Below are 14,250 nucleotides of genomic sequence, written 5' to 3'. Positions count from 1 at the left end.
ATGTGGGGTTTTGAAGTGGAGATGTATGAGGTACTTATCTATAGTCAGTGTGTTACCTCCAGGAGATAGCAGTCAGTGTGCTTCCTGTTTGCAGAGACAGACACGACTATCTCCAGAAGGGTTGACACCAAAATGTATTCAAGCCACCCAAAAAAATCAAAATCTATCAAAGTCAAACATAAAGTTATAATCTCTAAGATCTCTGCCTGTGGATATTCTCATTCATCCAGGTCATAGTTATCTGCAATTGGAGTCGTTAGAGTCACATGAGGCCATTTGTGAACGACCATTGTTTTTAGAGGTTAAGTTGTTAAGCCTCCTGGGCAAGGATGAAAGGACAGCATTATAGGTGGGGGATAGGTGGTGTTGCAGACCTCCTCCTCTATTGAGAAATGGCTTTTCCAATTTCACATAGATGGCTTCTTTTACACCTCTTTCTTTCTGCAACATGCCCATGAAAGAGATCATTCTGATCTGAATTAAATGTTTTGAACAACTAAAGGTTTTGTCTTGTCTCCACAGTGAACGAGGCTTTGTCACCTCTGTCATAATCATTCAGGTTAACTTTCTAGTATTTGTGGTGTCTTCCATAAACTGCTTACAGTCTGACCCAGACAAACAGCAGAGTAATACACTGAGCAGACGTTTTACCAACCTGGTCTCACCCTGAAGTCAAAATCTGGTGCTTGGTCAGTGACTTGTGGTGTCAGACACTGATGGAAAAAGCAGTCCTTTCACGTCAGCATGATACACCGCCAGTAGCTGTTGTTGGTAAAACAGCACCTGACTTTCACCCAGGAGGCCGGTGTTCACTTCCTGTAAGATTGTAAAGCCAAACCCTGTTCTTTTTCCTAAACGTGTGTGTGTTGTTGAAGGAAAAAAACATCAGTTGGTGGTGTTGTACTGACACAGTGCTTTTATTTTGAAAGAGACTGTATGCAAACTGTACATTTCCTGTGAAAACAGAAGTGTATTTTGAAAACAGACAATGCATGTAACAGGCTGAAGTTGACACGGCGTTCCAGAACGTCAACAACCAACACACCCAGGGTACCTTGGACGCCATATGTGGACGTGGAAAGTCCATGATCAAACGTGGACATGTGACGAGGTCACAGTGAGGATGATGATGGTTATATGGTTTAGAAAACGTGGTGCCAAAGAAAAGGGCTGTCTGACGGTGAGGCAAAGCGGTGAAAATATACTCTGTATGGCGTGATATTGATTTTTTAGGTGGCTGAAACACATTTTGGTGTCAACCCTCCTTCACAACAATATAATGCTGAGCTTCTGGGGTGTTAGTTGTGTCTGTCTCTGCAAACAGGAAATGCACTGAAGGTAACACACTGACTATAGATTAGTACCTCACACAGCCCCAGTTAAGAAATCCCAAACTTTCCCTTTAAAGTGCAGTTCTAAGAAAAACCTTCCGGTCACCAGAAACACATGCAGAGCTAATGCTGTGTGTTCACTTGTAAATTGCTTTGGCTTTAATGGATCTTTTGCATTTCCAATTTTAAGACAGAATGTGAAAATCAATCATGTGCAGTAATGAGCCGCTGACTCCTGCCTCCTTCCCCCCCGACATTGTTGAATGATTTGTTTCTGCATGTTTTAATTTGTGAGTAACAGTAGGTTGATGTGGAGGCTCATGAGCCATTTGTGAAACTTTTTAATGCCACTAATTTGTCCTCTCTATTATTTCCTAACAGGACACTCATTCAGAATCTGGACCATTCAAACTCCTCAGTTTGTGGGGAAGCTGCTGGTGAGCCCTTATCTGCTCTCTCCCACTCTCTCTGTGTATCTTAATTAAACCAAATTAGGAACCTTTCTGAGCAGCTACAGTAAAAAGATGATTATCATATAATTGAGTAGAGTCCAAAAACCCCGCAGGGAGATTTTTTTCTTTTTTTTACATCATGGCTTGCCCTGTTTTAAAGCTCAGAGCCCAGTTATAACCTCAACTAATCAGGAGAAAATCCTCCTCTCTGCAGGGACGGCTATCTCCTGAAGTGATCTGATGTGAACACTGCATTTATTTCTAGTTGTGTCAGTGATGCCGCACGTCCTGCCTGTGGATACAGCGACAAGTTCTTTCTGTTTCCCCAGAAAATAATACTTAGCGACGATGAGAAGCAATGTATTTTAATCTTTAACTGATATCTTGGAGCAAAGTAATAACGTTTCATACAATATGCTTTATCACCATCTTGTAAGAGTTAAACAAAGTACCACTTAATGTTGAGTTCTCAGCAAATAAACAATGAGAGAAAGTGCAATCGTCATTTTGAAAGGATTCATTTCAGTGTCAAAACTCTTCATATCTTTGTCCCTGCAGCTCTGAAGCAGCGCCGCACTTTCCCCAGAGAGGTGACGGTGCAGTCCAATACCTCCATCTTCCTCCCGTGCCCTGTGCGCTCCTTCCATGCCACCTACCGCTGGGAGAAAGACAACCGCGTCAAGAACTATCCTTGCCTCTTCTCTGGGGACTTCTGCATCCTGGGGCCGGTTGTTGACATGCCCCTGAAGGAAGGCGTCTTCCGCTGCATGGCCACCGAGGACGGATTCAAGGTGGAGATTATCTCCTTCAGGCTGGTGAACGACGGCAGGCTCCTGGCCGCCTCCCTGGCCTCCACCTTGGGGCCGTCACTCCTGTTCGCCATGGCTGCCCTGTGGCTCCATTAACTGCAGCTATCGCTAATGCTAACCCCTCATCCTTACTGGCTCCTGATGACAGAAAGACGGGGAGCCTCTGTTAGGAGGTCAGGTTCGCAGAGCATTGAAGTACGTGGTTGGGTTGGATGATGAAAATTGACCTTTTTCCATTTTTAGACAGAAAATGTGAATGGATAATTTTTTTGCATAAAGCAACAAACCTGCAGCTGCAGCTGTTTAAATCAGAACCGGATAAAACATTCATAAACATTCAGACTAAAGTGACGAAGAGTCACTGTCCATCAATTGACACGTCTCGTGAGTTTGATCTTGATTCAACCATCTTTAGATGCTTTGCGAACCTCTCCTCTCTGACTCAAAACATATCGTATGAGTTGGGCAAAAAACACCAATACCAGGCCAATTCTTTTTACCATTTCTCTACTTCTTTTCAAATTGACTTGACTGTGCTTATTTGTGAATATATAAACCTTTAATACCGCTCGTCATCTAATCAATCATCTTGTTAAACTTCATCGGTATAGCTCATTAGTACTTAGAAAAATGTCTGGTATTGAGATTTCAAAAGCCTTAACACTTCTGGGACATAAACTCCTAAGCACAATTTTGCAGTCGAGGCAGAATACTGCAGCCTCGGTTGGACTTGGCGCTATAATTAGTGCAGCTGAGTCTAACAACATCGCTGGGAGGAAGTGTCAGCTTTTTGACAGGAAGTAGGCGGATGGGCAAGAGCTCATTCTCGAACATCACTGTGTCTCAGCACCTCCTCCTCAGACGAGGCAGTTTCTTGCATCTTTTTATCAGATGGTATCAGACATCGTTATTACGCCTTGTTCACAGCTTTGTCCGTTGTTTTTCTTTTTACACGCCATCGTCTTTCCTCCTCCCCAGAGCATCAGAAACAAAACTCGCTCTTACAGGATGTGTAAAACACAACATCGCCTACAGCTCCTTTGGTAAAGAGGTTAGTTCATATTAACAGTGAAGGCCAAACACCCTCAGAACCTCTCTACAGAGTCTTAAACATTAAAAATAAAGTAATTAAATTCATCTCAGTCAACATGAGAGTTTACAATCCGGATATTTTATGCTCTGTCTTTTATTGTGAAGAGACAGAGGTTGAAAGGAAACGGCAGTGACCTTTTCGCTAATTCTCGGTACGTCGGCGGGAAAATCCCAAGAGTCCATCAGTTTTTAGGAAACAGGGCGGAGAGCGCCAACAGGAGCTAATCTGCTGCAAATGACATCCAATTCTGTCAAACCGACAATGCGTAAAGATGTGAACAAGGTGTTGCGTTATAGCAATTTCAATAAACACACACTCATATTATCATGAGGGCAGATGAAGCTAAATGGAACTGCATATTAAGCTTGCATTTTATAGTTTGCTTGGAGAAAAAAAAGGCTTGTACTTAGATCTGTGAAATGTGTTCTGTATTTTATGGCTCTGCTGATTTCTGCCATCGCTGCCTACGTATGTGACACTTTGTCCTGATTGTTTGGGGGTTTTCTGCCATAGTTAGAATGTGATATGTAACCATTGACTGCTTTGCCTCTTTCCCCAGGGACATCAGTGCAAATAGACGAGAAAATGGTTCCTTCTGTCAAACTTGTATCTCTATGCTGTGAAACAAAAAGGCTCGACAGATTCCAACACGATGCTTCACTGATGGAGCAGCAACCACAACCAGCGGCAAGAGCTTTAACACATCCACAGCGACACCCTCCAACCTCTCCTCTAATAACACAAGCTTTATTAAGACCAAGACGGCAGATTAACGCTGAGTGTGGAGAGAAATAAGAGTTGTGACTGTAGCTGCAGCTCCAAATGCCAAAAAGTGAAGCCAAACCTTCTGAATACTGATCAGCTGACTGAAGGAGGAGGCTTGTGCGGTGATGAATTATGCAGCGGATTAGCATGTTCTCCAGAGCTTTGAGAATTATCATTCAGTAGTGTTACATAAATCTGCCTTCCACAGTGGCAGAGATGTCATTAATAGCTAATTAGACAATGGAGCGGGCTCGTCATGCACCATATTAAAGAATTTATTTTACACCGTCAGGGATACGAGCAGCGAGCGTGTTCTCAGCTGTGGAAATGTTGAGGTGGTGTCGTGTTTCTCACTCAGCTCGGTTGTGTGTTGCTGCTCGGGGATCTGCTTGCTTTCTTCATTGCACTGACGCGAGCTACTGACTGTGCCAAGTAAAGAAAACATGACGAAACAAAGCCATGTCAAGCCAGCTCATTCTCCCGACGCTTCTTCTTATCTTCATTCATAAAATCCCTTCGCTTCTTACCTGGCGTAACAGTTGGTCCCAGATAGACTCTGAGCGTGTGTCGTCTTCCCCACAAACAAAGCGCAGGTCTAACATACATTTAATCGTCTTTGTGTCGTCACCAGGGTGGGAAATTAACATCAGCCGCCAGCCAAGTTCTGGTGGAGTAGAGGCTGCTGCCAGAGACCTTTGGTGGGAAACTAACTCAACATGCACAGACATGCTGAACTCATTCTCATCTATAACCTCCTCTATGCTGTAGAACTGTAACCACTGTGTTTGTGTGGCTGAGATGAGAGGAGATGCTTTCTAATGCTAATCAGGCAACCACACCAGCGCTGCGTCCAGAGTCACCAGCCTGTCCTCGCTCCCAACTCGTTAAGCACTGCAGCTATGTCAGTGGACGTCAGCGTCAGACACTGATGCACAGAGGCACTCCTCGCCACAGTATTACAGGCACCAGGTGGTGACTTTGTAATTCCACTGGCAACTACCGGAGTATCAAGAAAGACTGTTCACACTGGGTGGGTGGGAGTTGAGGTAGGATCAAACAAACTTTCACTCGGGAGCCCGTCGTTGGTCCCTGTTTTAAAACCAGAAGTGAACTGAGTTACACTAATAACAATGCAGTGTGCTAGTGTGTGTAGCGTGCTGTGCTGTCAAATGACATATGTCATGTTACACTACAATAGTACCAAATGCCATTATTTTAGGCCAAACCATGATGTTTTTTTCTAAAGCTAACCAGGAGCTTTTGTCGCCCCAAACTTAAGTTTTTTACCTACTTTGTAAGTTTATTTTGAAAAAGACAGGATGCTGATGCAGCAGACGCTGTGCATTTCCTGTTTGAATAGCAGTTTATTTTGAAAAGAACCAACGCATGGAACAAGTGTAAATTGACACGCCGTCTCTGAATGTCCTGACGCAGGAGGATATCTAGTGCATCATATTTTGTCATGTAGGCTCACTGACAAAGTTTTGACCATGCATTACTCACCCAATGTGTGTCACCATGTAACTCTCTCAGAGCCTCTTTGCTGGTTGGAGACACATAATTACCATGGTAACCCGTGCCAACCTCAAAGTGAAATCTTACAATTACGCTTAAATTGAAGTGGTATTGATGTTGCTGAGCTTCTCGGTCGCTGTCTGCCATTGTCTGCTAAACTGTGTCATCTACTGCACTGCATTGTGGGATATTTATGCAGGCACAGCGTCCAGTGTTTGCTTTGTAATATTTTACCATATATATTAAGCAGACACGTACTGCTTCATACTAAGGTTCTGGACATAGTAAAAAAATCTCACTTGCTCTTTGAGTGCAGAAAACATCACGTTGCTACGGAAACCCCACTGGTATCATAAGCCTCGTCACTGTGTCCCCAGTCCATGTGATGTTCTTGTAGAGACTGTCTTCAGCAGAAAAATGTCATTATGAGGGACCTCTCGGGGTCAAAGGTGAAAGATAATATGACTGCTGTAAACTCTGTAAGGGGCCACAGCTGGTGGTTGGTTGGACAGCGAACAAAATATGTGATGTTGAGATGAAGAATTTCACATCCCGTCACCTGCCATCAGTGCTGGTCAAGGTTACGGAAAGATCAACCCAATCACCAGAAAAAATGTTGGCGTTAGATTTGCACATTATTATGTCGCAGATACTTTGAAACTTAATGTTTCAACACAGCTGTGGTTAGTGTGTGGTTATGTTTAGGCACAAAACCACCTGGTTATTGGTCATCTCAAAGAACACGCATGTTTGAGGGCTTAAAAGCCGCAGGAAAAGCAATGATTCGCTAAAAACCACTGGTGTTGTTTTTATTTGGATTTGAAAAGTGATCTGCAGCCTGTCAGGCGTTCTTCCTGTGTGACACACCATCCACCATCCCCTCCACCGCCTGATGCAACCCGCTCTCATCCCAGCTGGTTAAATATTGCTGCTTTGTGCCGTTAATGTCTACGTACAGTATGACGTGCTACGTATCCTATGGAGTTTGTTGTTGACGTTCTGGGGTGACACGTCAGTTCAGGCCTGTTAAATGCATTGCATCTTTTTTAAACACACTTCTGTTTTCACAAGAAATGTACAGTTTCTCCTCGTTAGATGCAGACAGTCTTTTCCAAATCAACATCAGTAAAACACCTCATATTTATGTTTATTTCCTTGTGCAACAAACGCGCGTGGGTAGGTTTAGAAAAAAAACATTATGGTTTGGCTCTAACTTCATATGGGAAGTGAACAGCAGGCGCCAAGTGTTTGTTGGACCCATCCACCTCCACGCCCCGCCCCGCCCCGCCCGTTAGGGGCCTCCCAGCTCTTCTTAGTACATCGTTACCTGACGCTGTCCAGTGGTGTATCTTTTGTATAAACTTCTGTGACAGGTGCTGTCTGGCCACGTTATTAGCTGATGGTGCCTGTCTGTGTCTCATACTACTAAGAAAGGTTCTGTCCAGCCGTGTTACAAACTGACGCCACCCAGTGGCATGTCATACTGCCGCAGAGGGTGGCTTGTGGTGTCGGTGTCTGACGCGGAAATCACTGAGAACAGTGAGAACAGACTCCCTTGTGACAAAGTCAGCTCATATACTGGATCAGTAAAGAAATGTTAATATGATACGTACGACACATGCACATGTATCTTATCCGTGATTTGCAGGAACGTACATATTTTCCCCTGGGCTGGGAAAGATCACAGCCATGTTTTAAATAAACCAAATATGTTCATTAGCCTCAACATGACTCGAGCTGTGGGACAGAGATGACAGACTCTCTTATTCCTGTCAGATACACTCACATGTGCGTGTATTCATGTGGCAGAGCAGCGTCTGTGTTACAGTGTGGATTTGGGACACACAGTGGAGTGTGTTCTCTCAGCAGCAGAGCTGATCTTGTGTCACAGAGTGTTAAACGTGCTCAGACAGTTGTTGCTGCGCAGAGCTGATTGTATTTCCTCTCCTCATGAGGAGCAGTGGTGCTCCTCAGGCAGGTGGAATCAGGCTTTCATCATTCAGCACTTCACCCAGTCATCATCCTCAGCCCCACAAGGCTTTGCTTTAGTATCAACACTTCCCCAGCTAATGCGTGGAAGCAAGATTTATAGCATTTAAAGCATTTACCAACGCTCGGTGTCAAATACAAATCTCCTCTATGTTCAAGCCCTTGCTTTGATATGGATATCCACATGGCTGCTTTATCGAAATTCAGTTATCACTCAGTCACATCCGTCATCGTCAGCCCGTCCGATAAAGGCTAATCTCCTTCAAAGCAAGCTCTTGATTTGCCTTCAGGAAACCAATTTAATGGATTGCGCTATCTGCTGTAAACCAATCGACACGGAGAGAGGCGGGTCGCTGTTTTGTTTGCTCTGGGGTTTTTGAGTGTCAAGTACTGTACATGATGTGTGCCCACGATTCTGTGTCTTGATATATCTAATTTTAAAAGTAACATGCCAAACTCTATTATTAAAAAAGAGATATTTATATTGGTGCCATGCCAGTCGAATGCCATCTCATAACATGTATTTTTAAAAAAACAGATATCTATAGTGCAATAGATATTCATGTAACAAATCCATATTGACATGTGTTTCCCTGAACATGTGCGGTGAAAATTAATAAAATATAAGTATAAAGAAAGGGTTGATTGTCTTCATTTCAAAGCACTGAGACGCTGAATTCTCTGATTTCCCTTTAAATTACACCAGTTTATCCACAAATTATACTGTAATTAAGGTATTTAATGGGCTTTAACAGGATAATTAATATATTGTAGCCTAGTATATTAAGGTGCTTTTATTCAGGTTAGGGGCTTTTGAAAGGGGGAATAACCCCTTAAAGTCATCCCTCACTGAGCCTTGCGTTTTTTTTAAAAAAATCAGTGGGTAGCTGTGATGTTTGTTTTTCATTTTAAGGGACTTTTCCCATCTTTTAAGTAATGTATCCATGCAAAAAAAAAAAATATATATCTATATCTTTACAAACAGTTTTTACATTGCAGTCCATAATTTTATCCATTAATTTATCCCTTACCTGGAAACTCAAGCGCAAATACTGAACAAGACTCCTTTAAATATCATCATGACAATATTTTGGATTTGGTTCAAAATCCCAAATCTTATAATCGATAGATCTGTCAAATATTTCAAATTAAAAATTGTTCATTAAAACTCATTTAATTTGTAAATTATGGGTTTTTAGATTCACAGTGTTCCTAAGGGGTTTAGTTTCCTCAATTTTATATTAAAGTTTGTTCAATGACTTTCATACAGGCTGAACGTTGTAGAAATGTGTACAGACACCAGATCACAAAATGGTTGACACTCTGCTGGAGGTTGCCGTCAACACAAGCAGGTTGCATCACCATCTGCTGGCCAATATTTGGTGTATTGATGAGATGCTGTGAAAGGCCTCTGAGTGTTTCACACCCACTGACATGAGTCAATAATCCAGAGTCTGCTGCTTGTTCCTGAAACTTTAAGCTGATCCCAGTGTTTTGGGGTTTTTGCAGTTGTTCTGCTGAAGCCGCCTCCTCCCCGATCAATGGTGTTTTATGAGTTTAGAACCAGCGATCAACTCCACCAATCATCACCAATGGATGTCAAACCTGTCTCCTCCAATAATCAGAGATGATGTAACTGCAGCCTGTAGGCTTCACTGTATACGAGGACTGAAAAGAAGAAGCAGCACTCTCAGAATGATGAATGTTTTATAGCTGAAATATCCATTTATATCCGTCTGAGGAGGATTCAGTGAGACCGCTGCTGCTCCTCTTCACTTTATGATGAATTGAACTACAAGCACCGACTGAAGTGCTCAAGCCTATTTCACATGCATGCTAATTACATAGTGTAAGTCTGTCAGAGAGGATGGATTTTCAGACTGATTCTCCTCAAAAACATCACGTCTATCTTTTAATGTCTCCCTGAAAAATACATTGATCACAGTCTGTGGCACTCAGAGGTTTAGCACTCACTTTATTTGTGGATCTTACTGTTGTTTTCACAAACAGATGATGGACATAAAGTTTGATTCATAGCTGTATGTTTATGCGTGTGTGTCCTGCGTCGTTATGAGCATTTAGTGTGGCGGTGTGTCTGTGTCACTCTGTGATTACACTTCCAAAACATGAGCTGGCTGTGGCGTTTTTTTGCCACTGTGTTGACTTCCTGTGAAGAGCAGCAAAGTTTAATTGATTCAACCAAACCCCAGGAACAGGGCGGGGCTTTGAAGACAATTTTACATAGTGGCCAAATGTGGAATTACAACTTTCACAAGGGTTCTTCCTGCTACATAACTTGTGAAAGAGACGTCTGTAAGTCCGTCAGTAAATTTCTTCTTTAAAATGTTTTCTTTCTGATCTGTCAAATCAAAGTAAATAAAAGCATCAGGTCAGGTGACATCCACGCCGTAGGTATAATGTCGATTCAACGCAGAAGTATAAACCCTGTTTAAGCGATGTTTCGTGTCCACACTGACGGTGCACTGCAGAGATGAAAAAGCTAAAATACAGAAATCTGTGTCCAAATAAAAAGCAAACACCATTTGCAACATGAACAACAACATTGTTTGATCATACGGACATTGTTCCACATTTTACCATAGTTTCAATGTTTCTATCGCAGATGCGGAAAAATATAATTTTGTTTTTTATCTCAGCACTTCCTGTTTCTGTTTCAAAATAAAAGCCCTCTGACAACATTTCTATGGACAGAATCCCTGAAATATTTGCAGGGCTGCATTGTTGATGATGCAGTGGCGTGCACGGCTGCATACATATGTGGATTTCCAGCTTTATGTTGTGGACAGCTCAAACAGCACGTGATGCACATGCGCGTAGTGGCGGTGCTGCTGAGTTGGGTCGCCTACTGTGTTTGTCTCCGATAGATCTATGTTCCCCCGACTTTACCCATGGCCTCAAGTAGTTGTTTCCTGAGAGACTTAACATAAACTCCACCATGAGCAGTGTCTTCTAGCAGGAAATAACCAACAACCTCTGAACATCTCGTCAAAAACTCATCAAATATTGCCGCATTGTCAGTAGTTTCAGCGCCAGACACCGACGCCAAAAGCCACCTCTTGCAGCAGTATGATGTGCCACTGGATGCCACAGTTTGCAATACGGCCAGACAGAGCCTTTTGTGATGGTATGATACATCAGTCAGTGCCTGTCGCAGCAGTATGATACACCACTGGACAGAGTCAGTTTGAAATGCTGCCGAGAACAAGCGTTAAACGCCGTCAACAAGAGACGCAGGAGGGTAGAGTGATGAGTTGGGTGTTGAAATAAAGGTATTTTCAATGATTATCACAAAACACCATGAACCTTTTTCTTTTACACTTTGTGTGAGCAACACAGAGATCTAAGATGTTGATATTTTAGTCATGAAATGATGAAATGATCTCCACAGGATGGTGAGAGATGGATAAGAGAGCTTTTCTTTTCCCCAAGGCTTGGTCTTGTGACTGCTGTCATGATGTTGATTCAAAGCAGATTTTTCAACCTGTCTGACTGTAACCATGACTCAATGTTGAATCTCGTTCTATTCATTTTGTGAGCGATGCTTATTTTCTTTCTCTCTGAGAGTGAGATGAGACGATGGATGCTGAAGGCCCCTGGGAACCTTCAGAGGTAAAATCAGCCTGTTGCACAAGTCAATCAGTTCCTGAGCTTTCTACTCAACAACAACAAAGAGATACTTTTATCGAAGACCCCGAGTCTCTATCTCCCTCTGCACGCTCACTGCTCCCCAGCATATTTCTGCCTAATGTGCAGCCCCCTCTGTAATATCTGCCTCCACTCTATTCATATTTCCTGGCTGGAATTAGGCAAGGAGCCATTAAATATAAATCCTCCCTTCTTTCAATTGGTTTCTATTATTCTGCAGTTATCAGGAGCGCACACACACACACACACACACACAAACAAGGACTGTCTCTCTTATACACACACACACACACACACACACACACACACACAAAAACACACTTCAGCGCCGGAGTTCACATGTCAGTCTTCTCAGTGGTTACACTGGCACAGACACAGACACACAAAGAGATTTTTAAGCCACAGCCGCAAAATAAATCAAACCATTTCCCACTGTAATTGTTTCCAGATGTCATTTCTCTCGACACAATGAAGAAATCTGAGCATGACAAATAAAACTGCTTGTATTGTGTTTAAGGGTCGCTTCACCCGACAACAAGCGACGTTTTCTTCCTGACCTCATCCACCAATGGAGACAGCTTTTATTGGAAATGCCACAATAAATGTTTGCTTTGTGTGTTTCTGTAAACCACAGATATGTTACACTAGTGTGTTCTAATTATACAGGAAGGAATGAAAAAGTAACATCGTGTGTTACAGGTAAAACTGGTTTTCAGCAGGCTCCTGTTCAGCAACAAAAACACATCACAATACAAAATAAAAACAGAAACAATCAACAGAGGCAAAAGAACAAAGCGTAGGCAGCTGCAGAGACAGAGCAGAGTAGAGGACTGAAGTGAAATAAAATGGGAAATGCGATTTAAATCAGTGGCTGCAGGTGTGTCCTTCCATCAGATAGTGTTTATATGCGTGTTTGAAATGTGTAACAGAGGTTATAGCTCTGATGTAGTGTGGGATGTTGTTCCACATCTTAGTTCGAGTGTAACAAAATCATCTCTGACCATAACTGTTTTTGTGAAGTGGTACAGGAATGAGTGCATGTGAGACTGATCTAGTGACGTGTTGCTGTCTTGTGTTGTGACTTGGAGGTAGTGCAGGAGTTGTTGTGGATTATGTGTGGTCATATGCCTACAAAGTTGCGTGGTGATGGGTGAAACCCTTGAGATGTTATACACCTTTATGTGATGAGCCACGCCCTCCGCAATATTCATTGCCTTATAGAAGCTCAGTTTTAGTAAGTTTTCCAACTTTTGCCAAGAGGGAACTTTAGATATTGCTCCCTAGATTATGTTCACCCAGTTTCATGCAGATCGCTCAAACTTCCTAGGAAGAGATTCATTTGAAGTGCTTTTCAAAAAATTCAAAATGGTGGAAAATCTATATAAGCGGAAGTTATGGGTTCTTGAGGCAAATGTGTTCCTCATGAGGAGAGGCATCTCTGTGCAAAGTTTCATGTCTCTACCACATACGGGGCATGAGATATGCCCATTCAAAGTTTGACATTTCAGTCGGTTGCTATAGCGCCCCCCTTTGGCCAATTGATGTAATATTGCTTCATTGGCATTCTCCCATGACCCTCTACCACTGTGCCAAATTTCACATGGATTGACCAAGTCAGTGAGGAGAAAAACGTGGAACAGACACACACACACACACACACACACACACACACACAGTTTTCCTCATTATATAGTAAGATGGCTAAATTATTTGTGTAGTTTTTAAAAGTCAGAGTTTGAGAGTGCAGTGATGAGTCCAAAGGGGAGGTTACCATGGATCTTGTAAGCTCTGTTGTGTATTCTTACTATGGGCTCAGTGGTTTCCTTGGTGGTGAGGGACCATACTGGGAGACAGTAGGATATATTCGAGAGAATGACTGCATGTAGGTGCACGTCTGAAATAGCAGGGATGAGATCTGGTCTGATCTTGTTACAGACGTACAGTTTCTGGGTGAGCCTCTCTGTTAGGTTCTGAATGTGGTGTCAATAAGTGAGATGTGAGTCGAGGAATACTCTAAGATATTTGTAGGTTTCTGTGATGGTTAGTGTTTGATTTGCAAAACGAACAGGGCCAGACATAGATATGTTTTTTTAGGGGAATGAAAATGCATACATCCTGTTTTCTTGACACTGATAGTTCGATGATTATGTTTCAGCCAGTCGTGTTCGTGGTTCAAAGTAAAGTCAAAGTCCATTTATTTGATAAGATCTGATCATAGTTTCCAATTTCCAAGATGTCACGGTTTGGATCAGAAAGAAAAATAGTTGAAACTATTGAAGCTATTCTTCACAAATGTCCACTTCGACTAAATGATGACCTGATTAGTTTTTGATGGTCAAAGGTCAAAGGTCAAGGTCACTGTGACCTCATCTGTCTCAATCTTGTGAACGTGATATCTCAAGAACAGCTTTAAAGAATTTCTTCAAATTTGATGAGGAAGAATAAAGTGATCAGTATTTTGTAGTCAAAGGTCAAAGGTCAGCTTGACTGTGACATCATCATGTTTTAACGTCATATCTCAGGAACAGAAGGGGAGACATTTGGTCAGATACTGAATTGGTGACTCTAATCTTGAAACTGTGCTGATTGTATAGATCTTCTGTGTGTGAAGCATCCATGTTTTCACTGAC

General features: G+C 42.4%; 1 protein-coding gene across 1 annotated transcript in view; it reads left to right on the top strand.

Annotated features, from left to right (window-relative positions):
- The window catches only part of si:ch211-113g11.6 (uncharacterized protein LOC559008 homolog), a 68,305-nt gene extending 59,352 nt beyond the window's left edge, over positions 1 to 8,953 (top strand). The window contains exons 14-15 of the mRNA XM_050046008.1: positions 1,713 to 1,768; positions 2,342 to 8,953. Of these exons, the coding sequence (XP_049901965.1) occupies positions 1,713 to 1,768; positions 2,342 to 2,688 (403 nt within the window). The 3' untranslated portion in view covers positions 2,689 to 8,953. The remainder of the gene's footprint in view (positions 1 to 1,712; positions 1,769 to 2,341) is intronic.
- Positions 8,954 to 14,250: the final 5,297 nt, after the last annotated feature.

The sequence above is a fragment of the Epinephelus moara genome, chromosome 6 (assembly GCF_006386435.1).
Source record: "Epinephelus moara isolate mb chromosome 6, YSFRI_EMoa_1.0, whole genome shotgun sequence".
NCBI classification, from domain to species: Eukaryota; Metazoa; Chordata; class Actinopteri; order Perciformes; family Serranidae; genus Epinephelus; species Epinephelus moara.
This window is presented reverse-complemented; position numbering and strand designations above follow the sequence as displayed.